General features: G+C 44.5%; 2 protein-coding genes across 11 annotated transcripts in view; both read left to right on the forward strand.

Annotated features, from left to right (window-relative positions):
* PIP5K1A (phosphatidylinositol-4-phosphate 5-kinase type 1 alpha) overlaps positions 1–1,869 on the forward strand; it is a 40,574-nt gene extending 38,705 nt beyond the window's left edge. For 3 of the 9 annotated variants that reach the window (XM_006935116.5, XM_045033503.1, XM_045033502.1), the window contains one exon: positions 195–336. In XM_006935116.5, coding sequence (XP_006935178.1) covers positions 195–197 — 3 coding nt within the window. In that variant the 3' untranslated portion in view covers positions 198–336. Of the gene's footprint in view, positions 1–194 lie in introns of all 9 variants that reach the window. The other 6 variants (XR_006583033.1, XR_006583031.1, XM_045033504.1 and 3 more) reach the window with 5 other exon arrangements.
* Positions 1,870–10,119: 8,250 nt separating this feature from the next.
* Positions 10,120–19,179, forward strand: PSMD4 (proteasome 26S subunit ubiquitin receptor, non-ATPase 4). 2 transcript variants are annotated; one of them, XM_011285139.4, is made up of 10 exons: positions 10,120–10,270; positions 14,963–15,103; positions 16,065–16,179; positions 16,585–16,671; positions 16,901–16,969; positions 17,140–17,355; positions 17,745–17,853; positions 18,022–18,153; positions 18,239–18,306; positions 18,890–19,179. In XM_011285139.4, exons 1-10 carry the CDS (start codon positions 10,245–10,247, stop codon positions 19,058–19,060), a joined length of 1,134 nt encoding a protein of 377 aa, XP_011283441.1. In that variant the 5' UTR covers positions 10,120–10,244; the 3' UTR covers positions 19,061–19,179. The 2 variants fall into 2 exon arrangements, with proteins under 2 accessions (XP_011283441.1, XP_019693384.1); XM_019837825.3 differs by lacking the exon at positions 10,120–10,270 and adding an exon at positions 12,185–12,225.
* The last annotated feature ends 208 nt before the right edge of the window (positions 19,180–19,387 follow it).

Below are 19,387 nucleotides of genomic sequence, written 5' to 3' on the forward strand. Positions count from 1 at the left end.
TAGAGGGACTGGGTGCCCCCCTAAATCTTGCCTTTTTAAATTTTGTGGTTTGGGAACCTTGTACTTGCAAGCAGAGACTGAAATAGAAGAAGACTTCTTAACTCTTCTAATCAGGTTGAAATTAACTTGAATTCCATTCCTGGCTCCTCATCTCATACTCCACATCCTTAATTTTACACTCTTTCCCTTTCCAGTGAGCAAAAAAATTCAGAAGACTTAGAACAAGATTCTACCAGCTTGGTGATCCCAAGATGCCAGCCCTTGCCCCAGCAATGCTGAGTTTTCTTCTTCGTGGTCATCACAGAAGAAGCATATTGGAGGCTAGGGGGGGCTGTCTCTTTCCTGAAGAAGATCGTCTTCTCCCTCCCTTTCCTTACAAATGGGCCTTAGTGCCTCGGACAGTTGAGGACAGCAGCGTCCTCCCCACTTCTGAGTTGAGTGGCATGAGTTTTCAACTGGCCAGCCTTGGCTTCCACAAATGAATTGTTTTCAAGCCCCCAATTCTTCCTGCTAGAAGCGGGGTTGCTGCACTTGGTGGTTTTCTTCCTCCTCATCTACCCTTCACCAGGAGCTGGACTCTTATTTCCTCAGGACAGACTGGCTGGCACCTTATCTCCACCTTAGCTCTTTCTCTGGAAGAAGACCCTGGTAACTTTTGTAAAGGTTTTGGGGGAGTAATGGTGTGAAACCAACTCCCAACTTCCTTTTTTTTTTTTTTTTTTTTTTTTTTTCTTAAAAAAAAGGAAAAGAAAGACTAGCGCACAGCACAAAATTTCAAGCTAGTTTCAGATCAAAACTCCAGAAGTGTTGGAGAGCTGCCTGTTCATGGGGTTCCCTCAGAAGAGCCCCCTGGTGTTTGAGAAATGGAAGTGTGGAACTGCTTTGCCAAGAGCAGCACCTCTTTAACTCCACCTCTCTTGATGAATTTCTTAAGCCTTCTGAAGGAATGGAGAGAGTGGGACATGGGGTAATCTTTACCCCTTTGGTTGAAACAGAAGGGCAGTCATGGGGCTAGAAGATCAGAGCCCTTCCTAGGCAGGACCTGACTCACTGCGGGGCCATCACGATTATTACTGTTCTGCAATTTGAAATATATTCTGCTTGTTTTTCTAAATACGAAGACTTAATCAAATGAATTTGGATCCTTCTCGAAAGGTTTCTTCCTTGCCCTTCCCACCTTTTCTGACAAAGTTCTGCTGTTCGTGGAGTTCAAGTGGAAAGGGGACACCTGTGTCCATTTAACAGGCAGTCTAGCTATGAGGCTAGAGGATATTCTCTTAGACTCACGGGGAGCCAGCAGATTCTTGCCTAGGTGAGGTCATTGCTGTGCCACATGCCCTGCCCCTTCTCATACAGAGAACTCGGAAATGGGAGCTTTGTAATCCCTCTGTTCCCGTCTCCAAGAGTTGTGGTTCCCCATCTGATCCTCCTACTCCTGCCAGGGGAAGAAGGAGGCCTGGCATCTCAGGCAGATTGTTGAAGACTCTCCTGTCCATCCCACCCGACCTTGATAGTAGGGTAGCCCATCCCCCAAGTAACTGTCTATATTAGACACCCCCAGCCAGTTTCTGGCTGCCTGTCTTTGCTGCCATGTTCTTTTTTACAAGAAGGAAAGAAACAATTCTTGCTATTTTTTTTCATAATTTACTATTTATGATGTATTTAAGTGTTTTATTCAGGACACAGTTCTGTAGGGGGTGGGAGGGAATATTTGAGGGAGGCTGGGTCTTAGGGAAGAGAATGGGGAATCAACATTTTTATGAAGTGTCATTATTTGCCTCTACTTTGTATTGTTCAGAAATCGCAAATGCAATATAAAAGTGATAAATCCTTGGTTTTAATGTATTAAACTTTCATCAGTTATTTAGACCTCTTGTTTCTTCCTAATTCTTTTTCATAACACCGTACGCTCCATCTCCTGCCCCTGTTGAGGCTCCATGTTCTTTGTGTTTCTCTGAGCGAATACTGTGTCTTCCCCAGGTTCCTTCAGTCTGGTGCAGGCTGGTGCTGGCTTCATTCCTTACCTTCCAGCCACCCCTCCACCATAACAACTTCAATTTGACAGGGAAAAGCGGTGAGTGAAGAAGGGAATTACCGTAGGTCTGTTGCCTAGAAGGCAACCCATTTTAACTGATGGATCTTGGGATCCAGCACCGAAAATCTTCCTCAAGTTTAGGAGGAAAGGAGAGGGACACAGCAAGATTGAGACAAGGTGGTCTTCAGATTCCCTCTTTCCTTCCCCCAACCCGGCCCTAAGGCATCACTTAGAAGAGCATAGAGAAAGCATCCCTCAGTTCTGTTTTCCTCTTCTGTGAGGTTGAGCTTAGTTAGGCTCTTTTACTGTGATGGGAAACTAGGCCAAAGAGGGGGTGTTCATTCTAAGGCTTGTAGGTGGGGGGCTTTGGAGAGAAGCAAGTTAATACTATTCTTTCCACAGCACTATTCCTTACCTTGTTAAGATCATTCTACAAATATATAAGCGGCAGGTAGCAAGCAATGCACTGGGCAGTGGAGGTCAAAAAAAGTAATTGACCTTCAAGAGTGTATAGTGTACATACATGTGTGTACATAAAAACAACATGTTAGATGGGATACAGTTAAGGATTTCAGTTGTCTGGAGAATGGTACGGAATATGTAAGAAGAAAATTAGAGGTCACTGTGGACCAGAAGTGTTGAATAAAGTTGTACTTGAGCCCAAGGTCCTAGAGGTGTCTCTCCAAAACAGAACAAGGAAGAGAGCACAGCAGAAGCAATAGTGGAGGAGACTTGAATGAGAATCTTGGTGTAGGTGGAGGACACACAGGAAACCCTGACTGCTAGACTGAGGAATTTTTTATTTCATTTTATTGTTTAAAAAAATTTTTTTTAATTTTTTTTTAAACGTTTATTTTCTTTTTGAGACGGAGAGAGACAGAGTATGAACAGGGGAGGGGCAGAGAGAGAGGGAGACACAGAATCTGAAACAGGCTCCAGGCTCTGAGCTGTCAGCACAGAGGCCGACGTGGGGCTCAAACTCACGGACCGTGAGATCATGACCTGAGCCGAAGTCAGACGCTTAACCGAGCGAGCCACCCAGGCGCCCCTGTTTTTAAAACTTTTAATGTTTATTTATTTTTGAGAGAATGTGATCAGGGGAAGGGGCAGAGAGACGGAGACAGAGAGTCTGTCAGCTGAGCTGTCAGCAGAGCCCGACACAGGGCTTAAACTCATGGACCGTGAGATCCTGACCTGAGCCGAAGCCAGACGATTAACCGACTGAGCCACCCAGGTGCCCCGGAATTTTTTATTTTAAATTACTATGGGCAATGAGGAACTGTAGAATGTTTTTTGCCTGTAGGACACGATCAAAATAATTCCAAGACTAATCTGTTGACAAAGTTCTCTCAAAGTATCGGATAGGAGAAGCAGACTGATTAGACTATAATAATTCAGGAGTGAGGTAGTGATAAAAAAGCAAACTATGGGGCGCCTGGGTGGCGCAGTCGGTTAAGCGTCCGACTTCAGCCAGGTCACGATCTCGCGGTCTGTGAGTTCGAGCCCCGCGTCGGGCTCTGGGCTGATGGCTCGGATCCTGGAGCCTGTTTCCGATTCTGTGTCTCCCTCTCTCTCTGCCCCTCCCCCGTTCATGCTCTGTCTCTCTCTGTCCCCCCAAAAAATAAACGTTGAAAAAAAAAGCAAACTATGATAGAACAAGTAATTGGAGTAAAAGGAACTGGGGATTCTCAGGTTTGAATGTAAGCCATAGGCTCAGCCTTCCTTTAGACTGGATAAGGAGAAAACTTCTTCCCTAATAGGACTTGAATCTGAACATGTTTTAGGCATAAGTGGTCTTTCTGCCACTCTTACCTGTTATGCTAAATAGGTGCAGTAGACACCCTCTGATGGTCAGAGGGCCCCTCTAATGAGCAGCAGCTGCTACTTCCACATAAAAGTTTAGGAAAGAGACCATGGTTTAATGTTTTTCTTTTCAGCATGTCGATCTCAGCTATTCTGAAAGTTATTCACTAGAATTGGGGTCTCATCCCTTCTTGCCATAGATTCCAGATTAAACTGTGTATTCTTTAGTTTTTCTTCCTCTTTTCTTAAATATTTTATTTTGAAGTAATCACTACACCTAACGTGGGGGCTCGAACTTACAACCCCGAGATCAAGAGTAGAGTCGCAAGCCAACTGGGCCAGCCAGGTGCTCCTCTTTAGTTTTTCAAGGACACAAAAAGGTCAATATCATTTGAAAAATTACTTTCTAGAAGTTCATTATACATCATCTTTTTCCAATTAATTCTCTCACTTAATGGAAATTTCCAACCAAAAGAGTAGTGAACCACCATGTATGCATTGTCCAGCTTTCAATAATTATCAACAGAAATAAGGCCAATCTATCTCACCTATTACTTTATTTTTTTAGTTTTTTTAATGTTTTATTTATTTTTGACAGCATGAGTGGGGGAGGGGCAGAGAGAGAGGGAGAAACAGAATCCGAAGCAGGCTCCAGGCTCTGAGCTGTCAGCACAGAGCCCGATGTGGGGCTCGAACTCACAGACCGTGAAATCATGACCTGAGCCGAAGTCGGACGTTCAACCGACTGAGCCACCCAGGTACCCCTCACTTATTACTTTCTAGTCCATCCCCACTTTCTTTCTGCACCTCCAGAGGATTAAGTTAAAATAAATCCCAGACACCGTATTCTTCCATCCACAAATACTTCAACATTTAACTGAGATAGGGACCCTTTTTTTATTTTTAATTTTTTTTTTTCAACATTTATTTATTTTTTGGGACAGAGAGAGACAGCATGAACAGGGGAGGGGCAGAGAGAGAGGGAGACACAGAATCGGAAACAGGCTCCAGGCTCTGAGCCATCAGCCCAGAGCCTGACGCGGGGCTCGAACTCACGGACCGCGAGATCGTGACCTGGCTGAAGTCGGACGCTTAACCGACTGCGCCACCCAGGCGCCCCGATAGGGACCCTTTTTAAAAATATATATAGGGGTAGGGTCGCCTGGGTGGCTCAGTCAGTTAAGTGTCCGACTTCAGCTCAGGTCAAGATCTCCTGGTTTGTGGGTTTGAGCCCCATGTCGGGTTCTGTGCTGACAGCTCAGAGCCTGGAGACTGCTTCGGATTCTGTGTCTCCCTCTCTCTCTCTGCCCCTTCCCTGCTTGCACTCTGTCTCTGTCTTTCAAAAATAAGTAAATGTTTAAAAAAATTTTTTACATAAAAAAATAAACATATGGGGTAAAAAAATTATATATATATAGAGAGAGAGAGAGGCACCTAGGTGGCTCAGTAGGTTGACTAAGTCTGACTCTTGGTCTTGGCTCAGTTCTTGGTCTCGCGGTTCATGAGTTCTAGCCCCACATTGATCGGGCTCTGTGCCATCAGCACAGACTGGGATTGTCTCTCCACTCTGCCCCTCCCCTGCTTGTGCTTGCTCTCTCAAAATAAACACAAACTTTAATATATATATATTATCATGCCTTAATATTTTTTTAATAACAAATCTCCAGCCAGTGGTCAGAGTTAGCTAATTGTCTTACAGATGAATTTTTGTTAATAGTTTTTTTGACCCTAATCTCTCTTGAACTCCCTCTAAGGTTTTGCCCCCACCACCCAACCAAAACTTTTAATAAGGTCACTGGTGACCATCTGGCTAAATCTGTCCGTCCTCTGACATGGCAGCAGCGTCTGACAGCTTCTTATTCCCTCCTCTTGGCTTCTGGGATACTACTTTCACTAGGTTGTAGCATGGTGCTACACTGCTACATCTCTTTTTTTGTGCCTGCCTCTCTAGCCTCTAAATGTTGAAGTGCCCCAAAACTCAATAATAGGACCCCTTCTTTCAGTCTACATTCATTCCCTAAGTAATTTTTTAAGTCCTCATAGTAGCCTAAAGACCTGTATAATTTGTTCAAACCCCATATCACCTCATGATCTAAAGACTATCTCAATATCAGCTAAAAGCTCCCAAATTTCTGTCTCCAGCCTAGACCTTTCCTTTGAACTGCAAATTCCTATATCCACCCATTTACTTGACATCTAGATCCAGGTGTCTAATAGGCATCTTAAACCTAACCATGACCAAAGCTGAATTTCTGGTTCTTGTCCCTCCTAACCCATCTTCAGAAATAGTGATGGGGCATCTGACTGGCTCGGTAGAGCCTGCCACTCTTGATCTCAGGGTTGTGAGATCAAGCCCCACGTTGCACATGGAGACTACTTTAAAAAAAAAAAAAATTGATTAAAAAAAATAATGACTCCATGCTTCTAGTTGTCTAGAATCAACTGGTGTCTTCCTTAACACTCCCTTCCCTTAAAACCTCCATCAGATCCATTGGCAAATTCTGTCAGTTTTGTATTTTATGAAATACTTGAAACCCAACCATGTATCAACATTTCACCCTTGTTACCACCCTAGAATAAGCCATCGTCATATTATCTGATCACTGAAGTGGTCTCCTAAACCGGTTTATCTCCTGCTCTTTTCCCCAAGGTCATTTCTCTGTAGCAGCCAAAGTGATACTGTTAAAACACAAGTCAAATCCTGCCAATCGTCTGTTGAAAACTGCAACGGCTCCTTAACTCACTCAGAATCCTTAAAACGATCTATGAGACTGTACACCAACCTCTATACTTTACTACATTTGCTTCTCTGGTCTTCTTCTCCCTCCCTCTGTCCCTCTACTCCCACCCTAGTAGACTCCCAAGTTCTTAAGTACATTCTTGCCTCAGGTCATTTTCACTTGTTCTTTTCCCCAGGTATCCTTTAGGTGCCTATAATATAAGGCTTCCCTAATATCCTATTTATATAAAATAGAAACCACATCCACCCGGGTTTAATTTTCTCTGAAGTGATCACCATTATTTGAAAACAAATTTATATATTTATTTATATTTTTAATGTAATGCAATGTATTTCACATAGAAATATATAATTTTAATATATAAAATAATATATAAATATAAAAGTATATATATTAAATTATATAAATACATAACATTTATATTTTATTTATTCATTTATTTGCTTGCTTCCTCACTGGCTTACTGTCTGCCTTCCCCCATAGAATGTAAGCTCTGTGAGGGCAGGATTTTGTTTTGTTCCCCTCCAAGAGCCCAGAATAGTGCCTGAGCCACAGGTAAATGAGTGGATTGTTTTGTTCTTTTTTTCATTATAGAGCTCTCGTTTTACCAAAATGTGATGCTATCAGATTTTGTCTTTTGTGCACATTGTTGCAACTCTCATTTCTCTTAACAGCTTCTGACATAATGCTAACAGGACATCTCTGTTCAAAGAGAGTATTGGTTCTTGATTCTCTAGGTTGAATTAAGTCAATCTATTTCTCACTCTCATTTTTTTTAAGTTTATTTATTTATTTTGAGAGAGAGAGCAAGAGGGGGAGTGGGGGGGGGGGGACACAGAGAGAGAAGGAGTGAGAGAGAGGATCCCAAGGGGACTCCGAGCTGTCAGCGTGGGGCCCAACTTGCGGCTCATCTCACCAACCATCAGATCATGACCTGAGCTGAAATCAAGAGTCAGACGTTTAACCAACTGAGCTACCCAGGCGCCCCTCACTATCTCATTTTTTGATGGTTATTATATTTCGTATTCTTTGCAATATCTCCATAGACTTTTAAAAGTGTAGTAACTAGGGGCGCCTGGGTGGCTCAGTCCGTTGGGCATCTGACTTTGGCTCAGGTTATGGTCTCAGGACTCGTGAGTTCAATCCCTGCGTCTGGCTCTGTACTTACTGACAACTTAGAGCCTGGAGCCTGCTTCAGATTCTGTGTCTCCCTCTCTCTCTGCCCGTCCCCCCACTTGCCCTCTGTCTCTCTCTCTCTCAAAAATAAATAAATAAACATTAAAAATTAAACAAAAAAGTGTAGTGACTAAAAACTGGTCACAACCTATTAAATGTCTGACTAATGCTGAGATGGTGACACTTCCCTGCACAGGTATCATGGATCATGTTTTCCCAGAACAGTGATGATATTCCAGAACATTCATTTCCTAGTTTGTGTTGAATGTTTGTCTTTGTTTACTTATACATTTAGAAGAATACTTATAGTTATCCTTGATATTCAATTTGTCTTTGGAGTTGTATTATTGTAATTAACCCAGGATATTTTTTTGTTGATGGATTTTATATTTTATGAAATACCCTTCTCCTGATCTTACTTCAGCTATTTGTGTTGATTTCTATTTTGTATAATATTAATATAGGTATACACGGTTTCTTTCATTACTGTTGCCTGATATATATGTGTATATATATATATATATACACACACATACATAGTATACATATATATTTTATGTATATACATGTATATGTATACATATATATAGTTTTTTTAACTCTCTCCCTTTATTTTTAACTTTTTTAAATGTTTATTTTTGAGAGAGAGCGCGTGAGCAGGGGAGGGGTGGGGGTGGGGTGGGGAAAGGGGATCCAAAGAGGGCTCCACTCTGACAGCAGCAAGCACAACTCAGGCCTCGAACTCAAGAACTGTGAGATCATGACCTGAGGCAAAGTCAGACGCTTAACTGATTGAGCCACCCAGGCGCCCCAATTTTTACTTTTTATCACTAGTTTTGTGTGTCTCTATTTACAATGTGTAGCTAGTTTTTAAATGTATTTCTTGTCTTGTTTGCAAAATGTTTTGGTTATGTTTGAACTTGTAATTATTTTTCTGTGCTTATTTCCCCATTCCTGTCTATGGTTATGTTGACAGTTTTTTTCTCTAGTAATAGGGAGATTTTACTCCTATACAAGCTCTGATGCCTACCAATAACTTTTGAGCATATCTATTAAACCAACATATAGGTAATATCCATAACACTCCACTCTCCCATCTCTAAATATGGTGTTCTGTAGCCATGCCTGGTCCCTTACTACGCTTTCCCTCCAATGGAGAGGCCTGGAATTTCCAGTTTTACATGTGTGTGTAGGGAAAGGTAATCCAAAGCATTTTTGAATATTATTCTTTTTTTCCTTTTTAAAATTTTCTTTCTTATTTTTTAAAATTTACATCCAAATTAGTTAGCATATAGTGCAACAACGATTTCAGGAGTAGATTCCTTAGTGCCCCTTACCCATTTAGCCCATGCCCCCTCCCACAACCCCTCCAGTAACCCTCTGTTCTCCATATTTAAGAGTCTCTTATGTTTTGTCCCCATCTCTGTTTTTATATTATTTTTTGTTTCCCTTCCCTTATTTCATCTGTTTTGTCTCTTAAGGTCCTCATATGAGTGAAATCATATATTTGTCTTTCTCTGGCTGACTAATTTCACTTAGCATAATACCCTCCAGTTCCATCCACATAGTTGCAAATGGCAAGATTTCATTCCTTTTGATTGCCGAGTAATACTCCATTGTGTATATATATACCACATCTTCTTTATCCATTCATCTATCAATGGACATTTGGGCTCTTTCCATACTTTGGCTATTGTTGATAGTGCTGCTATAAACATGGGGGTGCATGTGTCCCTTCAAAACAGCACACCTGTATCCTGTGGATAAATGCCTAGTAGTGCAATTGCTGGGTTGTAGGGTAGTTCTATTTTTAGTTTTTTGAGGAACCTCCATACTGTTTTCCAGAGTGGCTGCACCAGCTTGCATTACCATGAATATTGTTCTTGATTAACAAACCAAAATGGTTTACTAGTTTGTCTCCCATTCTTTGGGAGATTAGTTAAAAGGATTGATTTGTCAAACCTTTTCTTGGCTCCTACCATGTGTCAGGCTCTGTACTGGGCTTAGGGACTGCAAAGATTAAGACACTTTTCCTGCCCTTAATTAAATGGGAGGAAGAGATACACATTCAATTCAGGAGGCTAAGGGCTTTGGTGGTTGGGTGCTCAAAGCGCTATGGGGAACTGACGGAGCCGGAACGTCATTGGCCATCCCGCCACTTTCTAAAAAACGATGCTGGCAGACACATCCACAGTAATTTCAAAGGATCCTTCCCCGCTTCTCGTAGATCAGCCAGCAGAGAACTCAACCACAGAACCTGCAAGACACGGAAAGCAAAGAAGGGCTCTCTGGCGTGTTACCTACGTCCTACGTCCCTCATGCATTCCGTTTTGGCTGCGCCTACAATTCCCAAAATGCAACGCGGAGGCTGGAGGTGAATGCCCCTCGCCGAGCGGGGCCTTATGATTGGTGGTGAGCATTGGACCAATCGGAGAAGTTGTTGTTTGTCAGTCTAGGAGAACCGGCCCGGGAGAGAGGAAGGTGGCAAGATGGTGTTGGAAAGCACTATGGTCTGGTGAGGAGCTGCCTCGGGGCCCCGTGATGGGGCGGGATGGGGTGGGGGACGCATGTCGCGCGGAGGCCGGGTGGGCTGGGATGGGGGTGGGGGACCAGTCGGCGAGATGCGGCCCAGGGCCAGGAAGGAAGGAGCTCCATCGACTTCCTGAGTCATCCTAGGGCCCGGGAGAGGTGGATGGGCCCGGAGCACCCCCAGTATCCCTCAGCTGTCGGACTGTCATTGACCAGCCGATCCCTGCTGCCTTGCTCTAGTCTAGCGTCATCTTCTCTAGACTATCCCCAACTCTGCTGTCTGCAGCCAGAGTCCCGCTTCTCAGATTCATCGTGTAGTTTGCCCTCCGCTTTTCAAAATAATGGGTATTAGGAAGGGAAATTGTAAATTCTTTCCCAGCCCCGGGTGCTCATCTCTGTCTCCATTACCTTTCCCTGTATCATCTCGAAAGGTATTATTTATAAATTGCTTTCTCTGTGTCAGGCGTGAATTTACGTTGTCTCACTTACACCTCACAACACTCCTAGGTAAATATCTGTCCATTTTACAGATGGAGATACCGAGTCTCAGCAATTTTAAATGACTAGCCTGAGCCAAGATTTAAACCCCAGGCTTTCTGACATTAAAGCCCTTATCTGGTGAGCTAGATCTCTTAATCAGTCTCAGACTTGGGCTGAGTATTTTATTATAAGTTGGAGTAGAAGATGAGGACACAAACTTTTGCGAGGTTTCAACAATTTCTTCGAAGTATGAGAGTAAAATATAATACAAAATAGTACACAAACACAAATCGCCAGTTGGATGGAAGAACCACCTGAGTTTTCTTTTGGTGGGCGGGGAATAGCATTGCCAGATAAAATATAGGATACACAGCTAAATTTGAATAGTTCATATAAACAATAGTTTTTAATATAAAAAATGGCCATAGGAATGTCCAAAATATTGCATGGGACACATTTATACTAAAAAGTTACTTAAAAATTTTTTTTGCTGGGGGGCGCCTGGGTGGCTCAGTCGGTTGAGCATCTGACTTCGGCTCAAGTCATGATCTCGCGGTCTGTGATTTTGAGCCCGAGCCCCGTGTTGGGCTCTGTGCTGACTGCTCAGAGCCTGGAGCCAGCTTTGGATTCTGCGTCTCCCTCTCTCTCTGCCCCTCCCCCACTCACGCTTTGTCTCTCTCTGTCTCAGAAATAAATAAACATTTTTAAAAATTAAAAATAAAATAAAAATTAAAAAAATTTTTAACATTTTTTAGAGATGGGGTGGGGGAGGGGAAGAGAGAGAGGGAGACACAGAATCCCAAGCATGTCCCAGGCTCTGAGCTGTCAACACAGAGCCCAAAGTGGGGCTCGAACTCATGGACCGTGAGATCATGACCCGAGCCCAAGTCGGAAGCTTAACCGAGCCACCCAGGTGCCCCGGAAGTTATTTGTTAATTATGTATAGTTCAAATTTAACTGGGAGTGGAGTCCTATTTATTTATTTGCTAAATCTGGCAACTTCTGGGAGAGAGCATGTTAGAGTAGAAAAAGGACAGGATTTGGAATACGAAATCCTGTGGTTTTGGTACTTCTCAGCTCTATGTTCTTGAGAATGTAGTAAATCTCTCACTGGGGAGAGTAGTGACCTCCACTTGCCTTATAGCACAGGTGGGTAAAATGTTTGTGACGGTGCTCTGTAAACTGTACAGCGCTGTACATCTGTTGGGTTCAGTGTACTTGAGGAGTCCTCAAGAGGGAATTTAAGAGGGGCCTTGAAAGGATTTTGACAAATGTTGAGGAAAGACAGTTAGGGGGAAGGGCAGAAACCAAGCTGCTGAAGTGTGAATGCCCAAGGTGTGGTTAGGAATTAGGAAATAGGCTAGTGTGACTTTATTATAAGGTTGTTGGTGTAAGGTAGTTTCTTTCTTTCTTTTTTCAGAGGTAGATGGATGTCAGGCTCAGGAGGTCGACCTCTGTCTGGTACCTTCCACAGAGGACTTCTGAAAGAGTTCACGCCATGGGGAGGCCAAGCCATATACAAAACGGCGTTTAAGAATATTGCATGGGATATGCCTGGGTGGCTCAGTCAGTTAAGTGTCCAACTTCGGCTCAGGTCATGATCTTGCGGTCTGTGAGTTTGAGCCCCATGTTGGGCTCTGTGTTAACAGCTCAGAGCCTGGAGCCTGCTTTGGAGTCTGTGTCTCCCTCTCTTTTTGCCCCTCCCCTGTTTGCACTCTGTCTCTCAAAATAATAAGTAAACATTAAAAAAAAAAAAAAAAAAAGAATATTGGCCTGGCTCATGATCTTGCAGTTTGTGGGTTTAAGCCCCGCATCGGGCTCTTTTCTGATAGCCCAGAGCCTGGAGCCTGCTTTAGATTCTGTGTCTCCCTCTGTCTCTGCCCCTCCCCTGTGCATGCTCACACTCTCTCTCTCTCTCAAAAGTAAATAAACATTAAAAAAATATTGGCCTGGCTTGGTGTATAGGAGGAAAGATTAGGTCCAGAGAGACATATTGGTGGCCAATTGTAGCAGTCCAGTCATAGAATAATGATGAGAGCCACTCCTCTTTTTCTGTAGAGCCTCATAGTCTGCTGTGCATGAAAATTCTTTGGAGGAATTTATTAAAAATTGCAAGTATTTGACTCCGCTCTCCATGTGCTGAGTCAGACTCCCAGCCAGGGAAGTCCAGGGATCTGTATTCTTTTTTAAATGAAGACTTTATGGAATAAGTGGATAATATCATAAGTCCTTATTTAAAAAAATTTTTTTAATGTTTTTATTTTTGAGAGAGACAGAGCATGTGCGGGGGAGGGGCAGAGAGAGAGGGAGACAAAGAATCAGAAGCAGGCTCCAGGCTCTGAGCTGTCAGCACAGAGCCCGACATGGGGCTCGAACTCAGAAGCGGAGAGATCATGACCTGAGCTGAAGTTGGATGCTCAACCAACTGAGCCACCCAGGTGCCCCTAAGCCCTTATTTTGAGTTGGGTTTTTGTTGGGAAAAATTACATACCTTTGAGCAAAAGTAGTCAAGAAATAGATACATTATTCGATTCATATAGAGGTCAAAACTAGAAAAACTAAACAGTGTGCATACACTTTTCTAGGGATGCATACGTAGGGGTTCAGGCATATGTGTTTCCCCCACCCCAAGGCATCTGTGTTTTTAATCCCACCATACTACCATCACCCTCCCTGTGTTCTGATGCCTGTCAAAGTGGGAGCCCTGCTGCCACATTCTCCACTGTCTGTTCTCCCTACTGCTCAAGTCCCCTTGCTTGCATGAGGCCTTTCTTCCAGCCCTTAGCCATCTGCTCTTGCCCTGTTGCCCAGAGTCCTTATACTTAGTAGCTGTCCAGTTGGATGGTCCTCAATGCCTCCATTGTTTTTTATATTTGGACTCACTACTGTATTTGAAGCTAGAGAGACTGTTACTTCCCTGCTGGGAGAATAATCAGAAACAGTGTATCAGGGAAAAAAGAATATAATGCATGGTCAGTCGAGTCAGCCCTTGATCTCCTTTACATAGATGGAGTTTCCACTATGAAAACTAGTCTGTGTTTCATGCTTATTGTTAGGCCCTGTGCTAAGTACTTTCTATGAATTTCATCATCGTAGCAATCCTGTACAGGTAAAAATTCATTTTACAGATGAAGTAACTAGACCTTAGAGAAATTAAGTAACTTCCTCAGGATCATAGTATTAATAAGTAACAGATTGGGGATTTGAACCTGAACCTGAACACTGTTCTTTACTCCCATTTGTGTTTCTTAGGGTAGTTTCTTAATTACCTCTCTTTATCATGTTTGGTTTATATTTATTGCCAGAGGATACTAAAGAAAAAGATTGCTGCCCGGACCATATTTTGTTAGCCAGGGGAAATGAAGTGTCTCATCTAGGAGGCCACTCCTTCCTCCCTTCAGCACAGATGGAATCATTGACAGAGTTCTAGAGGATCTCGAGTCATCAGGAATTGATCCTGCTCAGGGCTTGTGTAACGGCTTCATTTACTTGCCTTCTTATGGTCTCTGGGAAGCTGGAGCTTATATTTCATATTATCTGGGTCCCTTAGATTGGGAAAAACTGCAAGGATAAAAGAAGTGAGACTCCAAATCCATGAAATCTCATTTTTGCAGTTTAGTCCAGCTGTCAAAGCTGTTGAACATTTAACCAAATGATTGCGTTGTGTTTTCCTGCACTCAGTGCTGCCAATCATGTATTATTTTATAAATATTTTCTACTTTTGGAATGCTCACATTTTAAAGGCAAATTTAGAATATACATCCATGACAGTGTTTAATAACACTTACATGACTCTTATGAGAAGGTGGTTGTGGTACATGAGTGGATCTCAATGTTTGGTGCTTATCAGAGTCACTTGTGGAGTGAAGATTTAATTTTGTTTCCCCCTTCTCTCATTTTGAGTCTCTAAGTCTGGTGTAATGCTTGGAAGTCTGTGTGTGTGTGTGTGTGTGTGTGTGTATGTATGTATATATGTGTGTGTATATATATATATGTATATATATGTGTGTATATATATATGTATATATATATGTGTATATATATATATATATATACATACACACACACACATATAAATGCACTGCTGTACATTACAATGTCCCTCAAAGGAAAAGTGTTGCAGGGAGGTAGGGGTCCCTAGAACTAGAGAGATCCTACAATATGTCTTCTTTCCCTTCCTTCTCTCCTAATCTGACAGTGTGGACAACAGTGAATATATGCGGAATGGGGACTTCTTACCCACCCGGCTGCAGGCCCAGCAGGACGCTGTCAACATAGTGTGTCACTCCAAGACCCGCAGCAACCCTGAGAACAACGTGGGCCTCATCACACTGGCCAAGTACATGGGGCAGAGGAGGAGGGGCTTGGTAGGTGGGTGGGTGGCTTCCCACATGTGACCCACTGTGGTATCCAGGTTGCCACCCTTTCGTAGGTTCTGTGAAGTTATGTTTGCCTATCCACCTTCTAGACTAGTTTCTTCACTATTTGGTGGAAATATAGATCGTAACTTGAGTTTAATATTAATCTGAATTTAATACAATTATGAAACTAGATCTTCTGGGGTGAGAGTTCACAGTATATTTTAAATTCAATGAAAAGTGATTTGGAATAAGGGTCCCCAGGGCATTTATCACATGTCCTCTTACCCTAGAAGTGGTCTAAGGACTGATAACCCTCGGATGAGTAGCCTCCCATCCCAGTATGCGTGTTGTCAGCTGGCCAGTGGGTCTAGAGATGGAGCAGGTGGGAGACATAGTCAATAGCATCGAGCTATGGTAGAGGGATTGTCATGTTACCCCCAGAAGGCAGCATAACAGGAACTCAAGGGAAATTGGGAGGAAGAGGGCAAGTTTGCAAAATCAACTACTTATTTCCTGCGCTCATATCTACTGAATACTATTTCCAGTTTTATGGAGATATGATTGACGTATGACATGGCATAAGTTTAAGGTATACAACATAATGATTTGATATATGTATATATTGTGAAAATGATCACCACGCTAAGTTTAGTTAACACCCATATCTCACAAATTTTTCTTTGCTTGTAATGAGAACTTTTAAGGTCTACTCTCTAAACACTGGGCGTTCGATTAAGAAAAGTAGAGATTACAGTTATTATAAAGGTCTTTAAAGAGAAGACAAGTCAGGTGCACCTGGCTGGCTCAGTCGGTAGAGCATGTGACTCTTGATCCACATTGGGCGTAGAACTTACTTAAAAAAAGAAAAGAAGAGTCAAATACAGTTTTTGGGCACTTGTCCTGACCTGAAGTCACAGAAACCGTTTCCCTACATCCCAGTGACTGTGAAGTGCTGACCACACTCACCCCTGACACCGGCCGCATCCTTTCCAAGCTTCACACTGTCCAACCCAAGGGCAAGATCACCTTCTGCACTGGCATCCGCGTGGCCCACGTGAGTCCTACTGGATCCCTTTGATTGTTTCTCCGTGTTCTGAAGTTCTGCCCCCAACGTTGTTCATTTCTCCCTTGGAGTCTTGAGCCAGAACCAGAGCAGGGGAATAGAAAGGACTCAGAAATGAGTAGAAAAGATATGGTGGGAAGGATTCCAGGACCAGTGATGACGGTGAGGGAAAAGACCCCTGGAATTAAGACTCACCCCTCTTCCTTGTCCACACAGAGGCACAGCAAGGAGGAAGGGTGAAGGAGGGATTAGACCCTTCTGTGTCTAATGTGTGTGAGCAGGATGGTGGACTTGAGGAATGTAGAAACCATAAGAACCATAAAAAATGCAGAGTGACAGGGAGTGAGCTAGGTGATGCCTCTGGCTGACTGTGAGAACTTCCTTTGTCTTTACAAGCTGGCGTTGAAGCACCGACAGGGCAAGAATCACAAGATGCGCATCATTGCCTTTGTGGGAAGTCCAGTGGAGGACAATGAGAAGGATGTGAGTCCAGGTGACAGCTGGGACATTTGGGAATGGGGTCTCTCAGGCCTTAAGGGAGCCTGGCAGAGTCATTGGGTTCATCACTTCGGGGAAAGGTGGATCTACAGAATTCAGTGTTTCTGTTGGGGGGCCTTGGGGAGGTTAACCAGTTTCCGTATGCTTTTGTGAGGTGTGTCATTTCCCCTCATGGTATGGAACAGATTTCCTCATTTCTCTTCCCTCTTCCTAGCTGGTGAAGCTGGCTAAACGTCTCAAGAAGGAAAAAGTGAATGTTGACATTATCAACTTTGGGGAAGAGGTGAGTAAGGCCAGGTTGGGGGGCATGGACTTGATTTGGCTGTGAACAGAACAGTCCTTCCCCAGAGGAGTGCCTCCACTGTGAGAGAGTAGCTACAAACAAAAGCTGAAGTGGCAGAAGACGGGGAGTAGGGCGGGAAGGAGAGCCTGCTGTGTCCTTCCCTCCCTCAGGAAGTGAACACAGAAAAGCTGACAGCGTTTGTAAACACACTGAATGGCAAAGATGGTACCGGTTCTCATCTGGTGACAGTGCCCCCCGGGCCCAGCTTGGCCGATGCCCTCATCAGTTCTCCGATTCTGGCTGGTGAAGGTGGTGCCATGCTGGGACTTGGTGCCAGTGACTTTGAATTTGGAGTGGATCCCAGTGCTGATCCTGAGCTGGCCCTGGTGAGCAAACATTGACCTCACGTAGAGCCCAGGGGTCCTTCTTTGTCCTCCTTACACACCCACACGCCACATAGCTAGCTTCTCTAGGGCTAGACAGTCCCGAGCACCCTTGCTCATTTTCCCATACTCCCTTCGGGTCCCTCTTCCCCTTAAATCTGTGTGATCTCCGGGGGCACCAGTGTCAGTGCTCTTGTTCACTTGTAATTAAAGCCCAGGCTTCTTCCAAGTCCTCCCTTTTCCCCTATATCATCTCTTACCTCCCAGCTTCTTCACCATGTACATAAACCAGAAGCTACCCCTTTGTGTTCCTTTCCCACCCCTCAGGGGACTCGCCCAGTGCCCACGAGGAGGGCGGGCAGAATGACTGACCTTGCCCTGCCCTTTGCCAGGCCCTCCGTGTCTCTATGGAAGAGCAGCGGCAGCGGCAGGAGGAGGAGGCCCGGCGGGCAGCTGCAGCCTCTGCTGCTGAGGCTGGGATTGCTACAGCCGGGGCCGAAGGTGAGGGATAGGGCTGAAGGGTGCCCAGTGGCCCGGGATGGAGGTGCAGGAGAAGGAGTGGGGAGGCCCAGCAGCCCCGGGAGTATATGGGCTGGGGGAACACTTTGGGGGTGGGTCTGTGTGGACCCTGGCACCGGTTCTACTGTACCACTCTCTTTCTTTTTCCAGACTCGGATGATGCCCTGCTGAAGATGACCATCAGCCAGCAGGAGTTTGGCCGCACCGGGCTCCCCGACCTGAGCAGTATGACCGAGGAAGAGCAGATTGCCTACGCCATGCAGATGTCCCTACAGGGTGCAGGTGAGTCAGGGCCCCGGGGCTCAGTGCTCAGACGGAGAGGTTGGGTCCGGAAATGGAGCTCAACACACTGACCTCTTTTCTTCAGAGTTTGGCCAGGCAGAATCAGCCGACATTGATGCCAGTTCAGCCATGGACACATCTGAGCCTGCCAAGGTGAGGGCCAGCAGTGACTCCCCATCCCCATCATGCTTAAAGTCCCCTGGTGTTCATGTCCTCAAACCCTTCAGGCCTGAAACCACTCTTCGGGTTTCACAGCTGAGCTTTTTGAGGAGCACAGGGAAAGAAACAGAAGTATATACGTTTCTTGTTGGTAAACTTTGCTAAGGCAATAGGACGCTCACAGTCAAGGTTGAGTAAGTGTCCTCATGTTCTGTAATTGTCCTTCCTTTTTGGTGGGAGCAGTCTCGACGGGTGTGTAGGATATTGTCTTCCCACCAGGGTGAAAGGCGGAAAAAAAGAATGGGTATCTGAGAGCAAGAAATCTGAACGTGATGGCATGTAATTTTATGCTGTATGCTCAGGAAGCTGAGTTCCAGTTTCTCTGGCCAGTACTAAATGTGTGAGTTTGTACCGCATATAGGCACTGGATATTTTCCTCAGTTGTCCTTCCTACTCTTGGCCAGAGGTGTCCCCGCGCCCAGTCAGGTGGAGAGAGAAGCTCAGGCAGCCGTGTGCTCCCCAGATGGCCCAGCCCCTGCCCCTGCCCCTGCCCCAAGCCCACCCTGCCCTTTTTCAGGAGGAGGAGGATTATGATGTGATGCAGGACCCCGAGTTCCTTCAGAGTGTCCTGGAGAACCTGCCAGGAGTGGATCCCAACAATGAAGCTATTCGAAATGCCATGGGGTCCCTCGCCTCCCAGGCCAACAAGGATGGCAAGAAAGACAAGAAGGAGGAGGACAAGAAATGAGACTGGGGGCAAGGGTGGCTGAGCCTGCTCAGGGGCCGCACAGGATGGGACGGGGTGTAGGCTTAGATATGTTACCTGTAACCACTGCCGCCTCAATAAAGCTTGGCAACTTTTGTTTCCTTTTGCCTCCAGTAGTAGTAGCTGTAAGTGTGAGAGAGGGGAGGAGTGCCTGGCACGAAGGGGAGTGTCCCCTACCCTACTGAGTCCTCAGTACCTGGTCTCTAATTAATTAATTAATTAATTAATTAAAAATAAAACAGTATTGGCCTTTGGAGACTCGAGTCTGGAGCAGGGCCGGCCTGGAAATGTGTTTACACACTTCGGAAA

The sequence above is a fragment of the Felis catus genome, chromosome C1 (genome assembly GCF_018350175.1).
Source record: "Felis catus isolate Fca126 chromosome C1, F.catus_Fca126_mat1.0, whole genome shotgun sequence".
NCBI classification, from domain to species: domain Eukaryota; kingdom Metazoa; phylum Chordata; class Mammalia; order Carnivora; family Felidae; genus Felis; species Felis catus.

What these genes read in the sequence shown, in the direction of transcription:
- PSMD4 (XM_019837825.3), top strand. Translation starts at nt 12,191, where the DNA reads ATGGATGTCAGGCTCAGGAGGTCGACCTCTGTCTG. An exon ending in TGGAGGACAATGAGAAGGAT is followed by an intron (nt 16,672 to 16,900) that starts GTGAGTCCAGGT and finishes CCCTCTTCCTAG; the next exon opens with CTGGTGAAGCTGGCTAAACG. An exon ending in GATGTCCCTACAGGGTGCAG is followed by an intron (nt 18,154 to 18,238) that starts GTGAGTCAGGGC and finishes TCTTTTCTTCAG; the next exon opens with AGTTTGGCCAGGCAGAATCA.